The 14576-nt window shown below is 39.6% G+C and overlaps 1 protein-coding gene across 1 annotated transcript in view; it reads right to left on the bottom strand.

The window, feature by feature from the left end:
* pax5 (paired box 5) overlaps nucleotides 1–8780 on the bottom strand; it is a 189736-nt gene extending 180956 nt beyond the window's left edge. Inside the window, 1 exon segment of the mRNA XM_052019516.1 lies at nucleotides 8465–8780. Within this exon segment, the coding sequence (XP_051875476.1) occupies nucleotides 8465–8504 (40 nt within the window). The 5' untranslated portion in view covers nucleotides 8505–8780.
* Between the last annotated feature and the right edge of the window lie 5796 nt (nucleotides 8781–14576).

Raw genomic sequence — 14576 nt, 5'->3', positions numbered from 1 at the left:
CACGATCCAAGTAAAGCAGTTAATGCCCTTCATAAAATCCTGCGTGCTATCAAAAGCAAACAAGTAGAGACCAGTTTTATCTATTCCAATCTCATTGACTGTTCGTCCTGCTGCAGCTATGAAGAAACAGAGGCTCAATTTCTGACCAAATTTTAGCCCAACGCTCAAACACTTTGGCCAACAGGTGCGGAGAGAATAGGCGGCAGGATGAAGAACTTCCTCGCTTGAATGCCTTTGGGTCTAGCCAAAGGCTCCATCCATAAGTCCAGAAATTCAGTGGGAGGATTGCTCTGACTGCTCATATCCCTTTAGGATCCTGTGACGGCTCGGGAAAGGGGCCGCGCGGTCACAACCCGTCTGCCGGTATCGCGGGACGAAATTATATAATTAGTAGGACAAACTAAATTATTATTTAGTTTTATTTGCCATTTGTACCACTCACTTGGAATAGACAATGTGAGGGTGTTGTATTGTTCTAATCTCCTCCCGACTTCAGTGATAATGAATACCAGCTGCTTGTGTGGCTCTGAAAATTGTTATGCTTCTCGAATTACTTCTAATAGAATTCCCCTTTATATAAGACAAAAGTCAAACTTTTTTCCATTATGTTTGATGTCTTCAAGTGTTAGAAAAGATTTTAAAGTTTTAAAATACATAAAATTGTCGATTTAAATCGTCAAACTAACCTCCATTGTGTTTAAGCCAATCGCCCGAGCTCTCTAAACTACACAATAATCGTTAACTAGAAGCCTTCCCTAATTAGTGATTCAAACCTATAACTTCTGACATAAAAACCTCTTGAGTGATAAACTACGGGTATTGGATCTTTGGTGGCATAAAACTCAAAGAGCAATAGAGCATTCTTCAGTTTACGGGTTCAAATCCATCCCTTCTGTTCCTGTTCATATCGAAAGTATGTTGGGAAACTCTTTGCGTGATTTCATGATAAGAGAATATCTGACTCATTCCAGAACACGAACTTAATATTCCAAATACCTTACACAAAATTGAATTGATCGAAGAATATTTAATTCTAAGTGTCATCGAAGCAGCAGCTAACAAGTGTATCTGCCTAGAATGTTTTTTTTAAATTGGGGACGCACAAGCAGCGACGGCAAAAAGAGAGAGGTGGGGACAACCCCTTTGTACTGCGGGAGGCCAATTAACCCACATCGCAATGCTGGTTTGCGGCGGATTTTGTGTGCCCCTATATATGCACGGAATACTCACCACGAAGGATAGACAGGTCACAAAACACAGCCAATGCGGCCAATGAAGAAATATTACGGTCTGTAAATAAATGTGCTTGGAGTTTACGATTAGCTCTGATTGTCAAAGATCAGAGCATGAGCGTATGTACCCCATGCTTTGGAGGAGTTGAGTTTTTATTTAAGAGCAACACTGAAATTAGTTCTCGAGCAGAATATCAGTCTGGGTTACTAGGCAATTCTGGGGAGCATTTGAGAACTATCCCCCCCCGCCCTTTTGTTGGAATAATTCTGGGGTCGCATATAGGTCGTACGGGAACGGGGACTTGTTTCCATCCTTCAAAAGACAATAATGAAGCAATTGTAAATTATGACATGAAATGTTCTTGATCACTTGTGATTTTTTTTTATTTCGAGAGATATAAATTCTATTTTTAAAACCGAGTGTAAACTTCCTCCTGCCCTGGTTCCAGTAACATGAGTCCTGGCCACTGAATTATGAGTTTATAAAATAGGAGCAGGAGTAAATCATTGGATTATTGGAGCCTACTCCGTCATTCAATACAAACATGGCTGTTCATCTGTCTCAATGCCATGTCATATTCCCGCCCTCTTCCATACCCCTTGATACCCTTTGTGTCCGACTACTACCCTACCTCCCCACAAACCCACGGCAATGGAAAAGCAAAGAACTAAAGATGCTGAAAATCCACAGCAGACCAGGTAGCATCTGTGGAGAAAAAAACGGGGTTAACATTATCAGCATGACGGCTTGAAGGTCGTTGACCTGAAACGTTAATTGTTTCTTTCACCCCAGATACTGCGGACCCCGAGTCCTTCTAACATTTCTGTCTTTATAACCCCCGACAATTCCTAACACCCATCGCCAAACGCGTAATTTCTATTGCGTCTTCGCGTGGGAGGGGGGCATGGTTTGTGGTTGTAGCCCGGAAAAGCGGCTATGTGGATCAGAACTCCAGCTCAATGAGGGTCTGTCAGGTCGGTCTCCCTTCCCAAAGGTCCACCCAAGAGATATTTTACTCAGAACTATTAATACTCTTAGTTTGCGTAATGGATGGAGCTAACCCAGTAAACTTGCATCTTCAGTCTGTTCTAATGGCAACCGTGCGCGTACGTTGCCGGGTTAAGGGTGAAATCTGAAGGATCTGGGGCCATAAATATATAGTAGAATTTTAGTACCATATGGAAAGGTATGTCAGGAGTGCTTAGTGGTAAAGTGTAGTGTAAATCGGGAGTCGAATTGGCCATCTGGTTCAAAAAGGTACTGAAGCAAGAATTGAGCGACCGTCTGAGACAGATTAGGCACAGAGGAAGTATAACTCTATCGCCGAGCTATTTTCAAAAGTGCTTGCAATTCATTTGGGGTCATTCTGACTTCAGAAACTTTTCACTGGATTTTAATGCTAAAATTCTAACTTAATCTTTCTCTCTCTCTCTCTCTCTCTCTCTCTCTCTGTCTTTCAACATTAAAATTAACTTCCTGGGGAACAACCACCCACATGTGTATCCAAACTCCTATACACAGAGGCCTTTTGTTAAATTCGTCATTAGGAGTGGCACGCATTGCAATCGGCGACAGGACTCTGAAAGATAATGCAGCGAACAAACTGGTCTAAGAGCAGGTTTCTAGTGTAACTTCAACCGCAGATAATCTAAGAATTTCTGTGCGCGGAATATTTGAAACTTAAACCAATGCATTCCACTAAGCAGGGGAACATCACACCCATGCTCAAATGAACTGGGTCTTTTTCAATTTAGTCCGCACCCCGGTGTAGATGTAGCTCCTGTGTGCAACAAAGAATAGAAAGAGGGAGACATCTCTTGCGCCACTTCCGTTTCCAGTTTAGATGCAGGGATCAAGAGAGTCCTCTAGAATTTTCCTTTAAACTCCCGTGTAATCGCTCACACTGGGGGAGGGAGCGGGATGAGAACGATGTGAAGAATGCAGCGTTTCTGTAAAGCTGTACATTGGAACCTTCGACAGAGGGCACCAACACTCACCAACTACAGTTTGTCACTTTCTCTTTCCCGGTACCACTTCCCCTCCTCGTGTTTCCCTAGACATCTCGGCACAATTTTCGCTAGTAGTCTATTTCCATTCTATAATCCCTGCATAGTTTCATCATTCCCCAGATCACCCCAAATCGTTATTTTAATTGCATTTAACCGCTCGTGTTTGAAACGTTATTCGTTAGTATTTAGGGATAGACTCTTGGAAAGCAAAGCAGTCGCTTCGACAACCTTCACTTAACGGGTTTGAAGATTAGTGGCAATGAGAGTGAGATCAAAGGGATGTTGCTATTGTCAACTAATTAAAGGCAACATAATTTTGATCGTTATAATTTTGACATAATTTAAGATTATGAACATCTTTGAACCTGATCGTTGGGCCTAATCAATAATCAAAAGTGAGTAATACGCGGAAGTAATACATTAAATTTAGGCAACTATTCATAGAACCACCATAAATGGTTTAAGATGTTGCCTTCGTACACCAGCAATCCAGACGTGTTAATGCAATTTTAATTTAAACACAGATTGTTTAATGATGTAATTCACATCCGAGGTCCAAAGTGAATCCGACAGGCCAGTGTGAGCGACCCAATCAAATAAATGTGTCATTTTCTCCCGAAATTCTCCTGAACGAAAACATTTTGTGTAAAATTAATTGAGATACTTTATTTTCACTAATAGAACCCTGAATTAAAGCAGGGATTAAGTAATGGTTGTGGCATTTAGGACAAAATTAACCCGCTCTAGTAATCAGTAATAGTTTGTAAAGATACATTGCTGGTAAACAGGTTGATGTTAACGAGGTTTTGTCAGTTATTAGGTATTTGTGGAGATTCAAAACTGAGTTAAGGTTTAGATAATGGTCACACGCATTGGTTTCACTGGTTATTTGTTTTTGCATATTTTGTTATGTCCGAAAATTTTCAAAGTGATGCAGAAGAACGGAATCATCTTTAAACAGTTACTCTTCCAAGTCTTCCAAGTTTGACAGTGAAAATGACAGACAGTGCCACTTGCCCCTGAATTCACTCAGATCTACACGAGATGCACGATGCGAAATACAAGTTGTATCAATCACCAATGTGTACCTTTATATAACCTTGTTGGCAGTGTACTTTATAGGTCTGATGTTAGATCTCTGACCTGCTTTTCACTATTTACAATATTTCATATTTGGATCCTGTGGAACAGGTAAAGGGGATGAATTATGGAAAGAATTGTGACGGAAGATAACATATCTATCGATTCCTCTTGTATAATATAGAGCGTACTTCGAAAGGTCTAGCTAACTCTTGTGTTGTCTCGCAGACTGACAGGTGACTGACACTTGCCGCCTCAAAAATCTAATCTTCCTACATCAAGGAACATATAAGGCCATTGATTTAAGGGAGACATTATAGAAGGAGCTGGGAATTGTCTGCGAGTGTGAAGGTGGCCAAAAATATGATTTTTATCCAGGTAGGGAGATGTGGGTCTCGCTAGAAACTCCAAACCACAGTGCTTCCGTGCAGGTTGTAACATCTGAATCTACCAACGGCTAAACAGCAATGAGAAAACTGCGGTCCTTCTCTCTCTTTCTTTCACGCGTCCTCTTAGTCTGGTGGGTTTAGCTATAAAGGAGCAGAAAGTGAAGTTATACTCTTCAAGGGGCGAAGACTAGCCTATTGCTTTTCTATTGTAAGGAACTGCTGCCCGTTTCCTTGGCACGTTTTCTGTTTTTTTATGCGGGGAGGGGTGGGTGAGAGGGGATAGTTGTGTGCTAAATGGGCTTCATTTCACTGAATAGCTTTTCTCTTTGCATCCTCTGGGGGACATTCCTGCTGCAGGTTTCCTGGACCGGAAATCTGGCAGTCGAAGGCCCACTGAGTCTAGTTTGACAGAGATGTGAGGTGTGTGTTTTTTTTTGGCCCCAAACTCACTAATAGGAATTGATCTCCAATGTTTCATAAAGGAATCTCAATCATATAGTAACACCTGTCCCATGTCTTTAAAATGCATCATTGTAAAACCAGACTAGGTTCATTCAATGGGCATTTACCCTGTTAAGTGGACAGTTTCGGCATCTGTTCTGAAGCCAACGTGGAGAAATCCTCGTAATTATTTCTCAAGGATGTCCAATTTGTTTTAAGTAAGAAACAAGTTCCATAATGGAACGTAATTATTCCATTCTAGCTACTAATTTTATTTCCAGTTTTTTTCAATATTATTATTATAGATCAAGTAATGCAGCTTCTCTGAAAGCTAACACTGTTTAAACGTGCCTATGTGCACAAATAGTGCGTGACAGATACCCAGTTAGGGTTTATTTAATCTGCGATTATGCACGCAGATGATGTAAAGTTCATCATCAAAAGGGCAACTAATTAACTAAAAGGCAGCACCTTAAAACAGGCCCGACCACACCGAACAAGCGTGACTCGCACGTGCTGGTACAAAGGCTTTCGACACTGTCATCTGTCAGCCAGAAAGCTGAAAGTAAACAATGATATAGATTATTTCACGGGTCACAGACAGGAAAAGCAGCTAATGTCCTAGAATGGCACAAATTCATTCTTGTGTCAGGCACGGCAACCAGTGCCCTTTATGATCGATAACTGGGCAGGGTCCTTTCGAAAGTTGAACTGGGGAAGGGTGGAGGGGTCAGTCAGGGGGTGAAGGGCGCAGGATCCCACACCCTATCTCTTTGTTTTCGGTGATTCCACGTGAACTATGCGACAGATTTCAAATTAATACGCTGCGTACTTGAGGTCAATATGTGGGATGTTTTCCTTTATATTGAAACATTTTGGATCCAGTCTGCGAATCGTCTATTCTGTTTCTTTTATTTTAATGCATTGTCATTGAAAGGAAGAGCAATCTGTCCTGTTAAAAGAGCGCCCCGTAAATCAACTGACTGCAGACGGCCTTGTGTTATTTTAAATAGAAGAAGGGGTGATGGGCAAACTGCAATTTTAAGAATGCCATCGGTTACCGAGTTGCATCGGCATTGGATTTACTGCATTAAGAATTGAAACTCGCGATTGAGTTTCCTTGAATTACTCGATTCTCTCGACATAAACTATCGTCTATTATCGGGATTAAATATTTAAAAGAGACGAGGGCAGTGGGAGGTGTGAGGCAGTGAATGGTAAAGGTTGAGGGAAGATCCTCCGACCTCAACCATGACAAGTCAAGTAATGGACGTTTTGGTCTGGGTTTACAGAATGATGAACAAACCTGTTGAATTTATGTTTAAATGAGAGTAAAAAAAAATGTCTTGAAATTCTCAGAAACTTATATGCCAGTTCACACGGTGATACATCCCCTGCTTTTATCGCTAACTTTGTAAACTGTTTCTTCCTCATTGTTCACAACAATAAGATCTCAGCGTCCGTTTTGTTTTGTGCTCGGTATATCAAGGCGATTGATATTGGTAACGATTTAACGCTACTCAATGGAGATTACGTCGTCTTCCAGAATCAGTTGGGTCCACAGGTGAGATGACATACAAAGGAAAATAAAACAGTATTTCACAGTCTAAGCACAGAAGAAACAGATCACAAATACAACTTTCCAGTTGTATTATACTTGCGGTCCTATTTCCTAGACCTGGACTGGATCAGGGCACGGGGGTTCGAACAGTTCTGTGAAAATGGCACCCTTCGATTCAATATCTGATTGCATTTTAAGAGGAAATATCCACAAGCGAAAAGAACTGGATTTATCGGAGGAAACGGGGATCGGCTGGGTGTTGCGTTGACAAATTGATTCGAGGGCCGTGAAGGAGCGTGATTTACCCTAAAGGTTCAGTACGCCCTGGTGCTATGACGAAAGTTATTGGCAAATCCACCTACTCCTGTTCAAAACACACAGTTAAAAACCTAGAAGTGGCAGCTGTGTGGTTAAAAATTGCCGATAAAACGTTTAGAATTATTCAAACGACGAATGTTAATCAGAGAAAATAGGGCCAAATGAAAATCCAAAAGTCAATTTAATTCAGTTTCATTTTCCTATAGCGGCACCCGTCTGCACAAAACAAGGGCGTACATCTGAATGATCACAGGTCTTTAGGGGCAGAAGGGCCCATAGATCTTCAGAGAAAAGGCTAGAGCAGTTTTTTAAAGGCAGTTTAGTTTTTGTTTTTGCCTTTTGTCCTTTTAAGATGCTGTAATTTGAACATTTATGCTTATCTACAAGATTGAACGGGATCGGTCAGTCGTCAGCGAGGCCCCACACCCTAATTTCAAATTTCGAGTTTTTGTTTAGAAAGAGTGGCGGTGCTAACTTAAACGCAGTTGTTAGGAGGGGATGGGGGAAGGTAGATATTCACCCACAGGTCAATCACAGCGATTGTCTGGTAATCTCCCAAAGAGAAGCCAGAATGAGCAATTTCCAGTTTCTCCCCACCTGCAATGAATCAATCGAACTGTACACATATTTGAAAAAAGAATGCACAAAGCAAATAAGGCAGTGACGGGGCGCCGAAATCAGCCATTCGGCTATTTTTATGTTGCGAAACAGCACAAAATAGAACTCAATAAACATCCTCAATCAACGAGCGCACAAGTACACACGATCATATACACAGACAATCAAGAGCTCAGCCCCATTCCCTCGCACATGAAAGCAGCAGTTTGTGGCGAGTTGCAGTTTTTTTAAATTCCTAACACTTTCGGCTGCAGACCAGATTCCTAGTTTTCTGTTGCTCAGAGTGACACCAACACGTTGAAAATGTTCAACAGAAAGCAATTAAACGTGAAATAATTTTGCTTTAAAATATAATTAACTGATTGGACCTCAGAGATGACCCGATCTATCTTCACTGTACCCGGAATCGTCCACAGAGAAAAAAAAAGTTACAAAGCTCATTTTTGATGGAGAAACTCTGAATCCAGTGTAAACCAGACACCTTCTGGAAACCGTACATTTCGTCAGTGCCATCACCGTTATCCATGCATAGAGATATACTTTCCCTTTACTTCTGCTGAATGTTCATTTTAAGTTTTCATAGAGCATTAAATTTACTTTAAACAGTTTCCAAGACTTGAATGTTCATTAAGGCTATCTTGATTATCTAAGATATTTCACTTTTTAAAAAAACAAATTGTCTTAAGTCTTGATAGTTTTTTTATAACCACTGAATACTGTTCAAATCTACAAAATAAACACCCGATTGTTGCCAATGCAGCCACTTCATGCTTTCAAATTATTTGTACATTTCACAGAACGATTTATAAACCTACCTGATCGGATGTTCCTGAGGGCGCTGCCGTTTTTTTCCATACTAGTTGTGGTATTTCGAATCCTTTGTGAAAAGACTGGAAAAAAAGTTTCTCCTTTTCGCTGTGTGTGTGTGTGTGTGTGTGTGTGTGTGTTTTGTCGGCTCCGGATAATTTGACTCTTCCGCTACCCCGTCGCGTCTTTGGTGCTGCCCATTGATCCGAAACTAAACGTTTTAGGTGGAGAAAAGGCTCTGAACAAACCGTGAAATGATTAAGGAACTAAAAGAGCTCGCTACATGTGAGATCATGTCCTGTTCGCTTAAAAAAATCGCCAAGTCCCTCGATACAGCGAAAAGAAAGTAAAACTCTCACATCTGCCGGACAAATCACTCCCACCTATGGCACTCGGTAACTTTGGGGTTGTCTCTTTCGCCTCCTGATTCCACCCTGTTTACAATGCCTGGCATTTGCAAATACTTGCACCAGAGGATCGCTATGGACGGGAATTCTGAAACACCGCATCACACGCCGATCAAAGCATCACTCTAACATTCTGAATAATTAAAGCCTTTTCTCACCACTTCACTCTCTGCCTAACCCTCCTTCCTCAATTTACCACACAAAAAAACACATCAGATAGTTTTATCTACAGCCAGGGGCAGAATTTTATGCCCCCCACCCCACCCCCAACCAGAGGGACGCCGTACAGTTCAGAGTTTGGTCAGCTTTCGGTTTTCTTCTCAAACACGGCGCCGCTGTTTACAAATTGTATCGAATTGACTCTTAATGGGAGGGGGCACATTACCAAACGTTTGCTCAGCCTCCAACCCCCATGCTCGTGTACAGTCACGTAAATCTGACATTATTCTAATATAAAATAATATTTGCTCCAGTTATTACCACATTTTATGAGAAACTATTGACTGATTACTGTACCCATGGTTAGAAATTGGCGGAGCGGACTCACTCGGCCATATTTCTGTCTGCAACACAAGCTGAAGTGGTATCAAAATTGGAGTAGGAAAAATGTGCAGCAATTGCTAGCACAGCGTTGCACTTGTTCCACAGGCAGTTCAGATGTTCAGTTACTGCCGCACTTGACCTTTAACCGGTGACCGCAATACAACTTTAAGGAAGTTTTAAATACTAATTCATTCGTGTCAATGGGAAGGTCTCGCTGCAGTTCAAATACCAACAACTGCCCGTGAATTTACACATTTCCGTCAGTGTCTCTTATATAATAAATCCGAATTTTTTTGGGTGTGCTTACATAGTCCTGCAAAAACGCAAATGAGTTCATAAAAAACCTCGAGTTACTGAAACCTGGGTCACTTTGACGACACTTGGAACGTTGAATTTTTTTCGGTATGTTTTACATACATAACACCATAACAACGCTAGTTCAGACTCATTATATATAAGGCCAATACTCAGATCAAGCACCTTAGCTGGGTATAACCTCACGGGAAAGCTCAAAGCATGATTTATAGCCCACATCCAACATCAGTTTTCGACTCACATTACTCTAACACTTAAAAAATATTGTTTATTTTACTCTTTAAAGAGCTAGAACAACCCGTGGAAGTGTTTATGATCAAAAGGACAATTCTTGACTCAACCCTAACGGATTTCAGTCCGAAACATGAACTATCAGTTTTGCAAAGATGTGCCGGTAGGCTACATGTTCTGTTTTTTGAGTTCCTGAAGTGCACTCGGGTCAGAGATGAAATTCAAGGAATATAAAATGCCCAATATGATGTAGCATTAGATACAACCTAACCTAAGGGAAGAAAGGTATCGCCAATATTTTGTCATGTAATAATAATATTTTAAGATCCAAGATAAAATGCTTTAGTTGATGGTCTTAATCGTATATTTAAATATTTGTTCATTCATAGACTAAAACAGGTGGGTTTAGGCAGGATCGCCGCTTAGATCTTGATTACCTAAAATGCTTTTATAAGAAAATTAATACCATCAAATAATCAAAAATAGCTATTGGACAATTGACACAGAATTGAACTGTTTGCAACTTTGTGAAACAACTAAATATTAACTGTAAAGTAGATGTAACACATCAAACCAAATACACACATTCAGATCACTGGATGTTTTATAAAAACCTAATTTGGAAATGTGGATAAATAAGAAGTATGGATAAACTTTATCTAAACTTACAGTGTTAAACATTGAAAATCTTCATTCTAAATTTTTTTAAGAATTTAAATGCCCTTTGGTTTAGGATCACAATACTCCTAAAGGTGTAACCTTAACTCTAATCCTAATAGCTGAAGATCGCTAAATAGTTTGTTTTCACTTAAGAGGCAATTTAATGAAAGGGAGGGGCTGGGGATGTTCACTTGAAGTTATATTGGAGCCCTCGCAGCTAAATCGGAACATAAAAATTAAATAATCATTCCTAATGCCATGTTATGTGTGAAACAAATCCCATGTGTTTCCCCATAGTCAGACGTTTTCATAGAGTACAATCAGATCTTAGTCTTGAACAGCTCTTAAATTATAGGTTCTGCTCACGAAACACAAAAAATAATTTGATCAAGTGAACGCATTGGCTGCCTCTTTTTACACACTTTATACATGTATAAATATAATTACCATCAGAACTTATTCAATTCCGAAATTCTCACAGTTATTTTTTAATTTGACATTCAGTATGTGAGTGCCATGTTTCTTCTTTAATTGTGATCACCTGCTTTAGCCAAATATTCAAAATGTTGCGTTGTAAATATCTGCAATGTGATTAACATCGTGAATCATTAGCCCACGCCGCATTAAAATGTATTGTGTATATTAACGTCCTAACTGATATCAGGGCGCAATAATTATTTGAAGCTATTGCCATCGCTGGTCCTTTCTATTCATTAATGTATCGAGTGAAGCAGGACCCAGAACTAACCTTTGCGATCATTATTTATCGTTGTATCAACAGTATTGGTTTCATTCATCATAATAGGCATCCTATTATCTAAATGCACAAAGTTTTCTCAGCTTTTACATTTCATCAGTGCAGCAGCTTACGGTTTACAACTTTCATACTCTTGAAGTCCTTTTCACAACTTTCAATTGATATCGGCGAGAATAATCCAAATTGTCTAAATCTGAGTGTTCACAGGTAGCAATATTATTATCGTGTTCGATAAAGCCGTGCGTATTCATCGGCAGTCCAGGTTCTTCCTTCGGTTGTGTGGTCTTAGCTATCAATTCCTCAATAAGCCCCCAGCTAACATTGAAAGGGTATGGAAATATATTTAGCTGTCATCCCTTTTGATTATCTCGGTGTACTTACATTTTGCCAGTGTCGCCATTGGTAAAATGAGAAACCGAGATAACAAAGTTTTAAAAGGAGTTACTTTTATGTGATGGACTTTGTTGATTCCAAATGCTGATGATTGATAACACTACACTGGGCTTTAAGATTCCAGAGTATGGCGCATGGGCAATTAAAGAGAAAACGTGGCGGATCTGTATGAGTCTGCAAAGTCTTAAATTCAGAGGTTGACAAAGGTTGTGCTTCACTTGCAATTCAACAACCCTATTTGCCACATACATCTTCAGCTACTTCTCAAAATCGCATCGATGCCTATTTCGGTACTTCCAGGAGGATTTTAAGTACTACTACCACCGATCCACTGATTTAGGCGCTAATGTGACCTTTGATCTGCTGCAGTGTTTCCACTGGAGTTTTTCCTGATGGGGGAATAATGAACAGAACCAGAGGTGATGATTATAAGTGGAATATATAGATTTACATCGCCTTGGAAAAAGATCAATGAACCCGAGTCACCTGAAGAGCGCAGCTGGAATAACCTCTTGCACCTAGTCAATAAACAAACAGGGAAAATGGCAGTCTAATTGATGATTTTCAGTACCGTAAAAGCAAAATAACCGGAATATACTGCCCAAATTGTTTTAATGTGAATACCCTCTGCATTTATAGATGTTGGAATGTCTCCATTTTAAGCTATAAGCAAGCATATTTTTGAAAAGCTATATGAGGAAGTCTGAACCACCATTTATTCCTTTAATGTAATGAAATATATAAACAGAACGAATATTAATTTGCAGCTCTTTGCTTAAGCCTTTTACCTTGGTCAAAATTTAAATACCACGTGGACAGATGTTGACATTGAATTTTCTGTATTTGATTTATCTACTGATTCATAAGGCTTTCACCTGCACATTTTGTTGTATGTACGTCTCAAAAGTACGATTAAAATATGGCACCTGTCATCATTTCGCGCATTAGATATCAGAACTCAGAGTTTCAAGGAAAATCAGTCTTTGTGTTAAAGCACGGAACATCTCAAAATCCACTGTAAGCAGTAGATCCAAGACTAATTCTATATATTCCCAACACGTGACGTAGTATTTATTTTTAAAACATTGATATATGTTATCTTTCCTCCATATCAGAAACAGACAATTTAGCCATCCTGTTCCTTGGCCCCAAGTGACACAGCGCTGGAGATAGCCTCTAGGAGACATTCAGCGCTCAGAATTCGTTATGTGGGAATCAATGACGAAGTCAAGTCAAATGTTCATGTTTGAATTTGTTGCCTTTCCGTGATGACATTAATTAACATATACACATCGACTGGTCACTGATCTGTTGTATATAATATGCAACGGAATAGAAAATGGAATTGTCCATCATAAATAGCTCCAAAATATTGTATAATGTTGCGAGACAACGAACGGAACTAAGTTGTCTCTGATAAAACTATCAATTCAGATGTAAATATAATGTGCTTTAAAAAAGGTTTTCCCTGTCCGTCAAAGTCCAAAAAAGCCAACCGACCGCAGATCAACTATGCAAAAAAACATAATTGTCGAAGAAAATGTAAGATAAATGTCATTCACTCTTAGAAAACAATGCTGCAGAAACTTAAAAGGAAATGCCATATAGATAAAGTACATGGCAAATAATAAGATTAAAAAATAAATATCAGACAGACAAGCATAAGAGCATTCAGATCAAGGCATTTGGTTAAGTTGTGATCCGCCAATCAATCAATCATCTAAAGAAATCGTGCCAGGAACTAGAAAGAAAAAACATAGAAAGAAACTGTAAATGGAATGATGGGAAATGAGTATTAATGCGCGATATAAATGTATATACTGCATGCGGAAATGAACGTGTCCAGCCCAAAGTCATGAAAAGATGTGAAAAGTTGAATTCCGTTCACAATGTAAATGCACATTAAGAGGCTACCCGAAACTTTTTCAAGGTGGACTTTCCCTTCTTTCCTCGTCATGAAGAATCACATAACTTCTGCTTGGTATCTCCCAACAGTGGTATGGCGAAGCCGTTGTGAGAGAATGGGCTCTTGTTCTATTCTTAGGTGCAATCGTCAAACTGTCAAATAATCCCATATACCCAACTTTTAAAAAAAAATCTTCTGTGACTATCTTTCATTATGCAAATCACTCATGTTTTCTTTCATAGAATTATCACCTTTCCATTAAATTAATGTTCTAATGGATGTTCAAGAACATTTGCCAGTACAGAAAGAGATGGTATGCGAAATACATAAATAGAAAAAAGAAAGACCTACATTTATATAGCACCTTTCACCTCCCTTTTCACCACTCACCCCCCACCCAACACCTTATAGCTAATTAAACGGTTCGTTTAACGAGTAATGCGTATAGGAAATCCGTCAGGTATTTTACGCAGACCTTGAGCCAATAGACGGCAATATGATCAATTATTTTTTCTTTGTTGTGATGTTGGTTGAGGAATAAATGTTGGCCGGGACACCGAAGGTAACTTCCCAGCTCTTTCCAAAATAGTGTCATGGCATCTTTAATGTCTACTCGAGAGAACTGTCGGTGCCTCAGTTCACCGTCTCTTCTGGAAGAACCCGCCTCCAACGATGCAGCTTTACCTCAGTGCTGTATTGAAATCCCAGCCAACAATTTCTGTTAGATGCTCAAGTACTCCCGGTAGCAAAACGTGGAATGCTTAAATAAGGAAAGAGCGAAAGGGATGCTCTACTCTGAAGATTTTGTGCAAAATGCTAATTCAATCGGTCTTTCTTCAACACAATTTAAACTGATCTGAATTGTAATTTATTAGAACACTGATCTCATAAAGAATCTCTAAGACTTT

The sequence above is a fragment of the Pristis pectinata genome, chromosome 7 (genome assembly GCF_009764475.1).
Source record: "Pristis pectinata isolate sPriPec2 chromosome 7, sPriPec2.1.pri, whole genome shotgun sequence".
NCBI lineage: Eukaryota > Metazoa > Chordata > Chondrichthyes > Rhinopristiformes > Pristidae > Pristis > Pristis pectinata.
The sequence above is the reverse complement of the archived record's forward strand: the minus strand, read 5'-3'. Positions and strand labels throughout refer to the sequence as shown.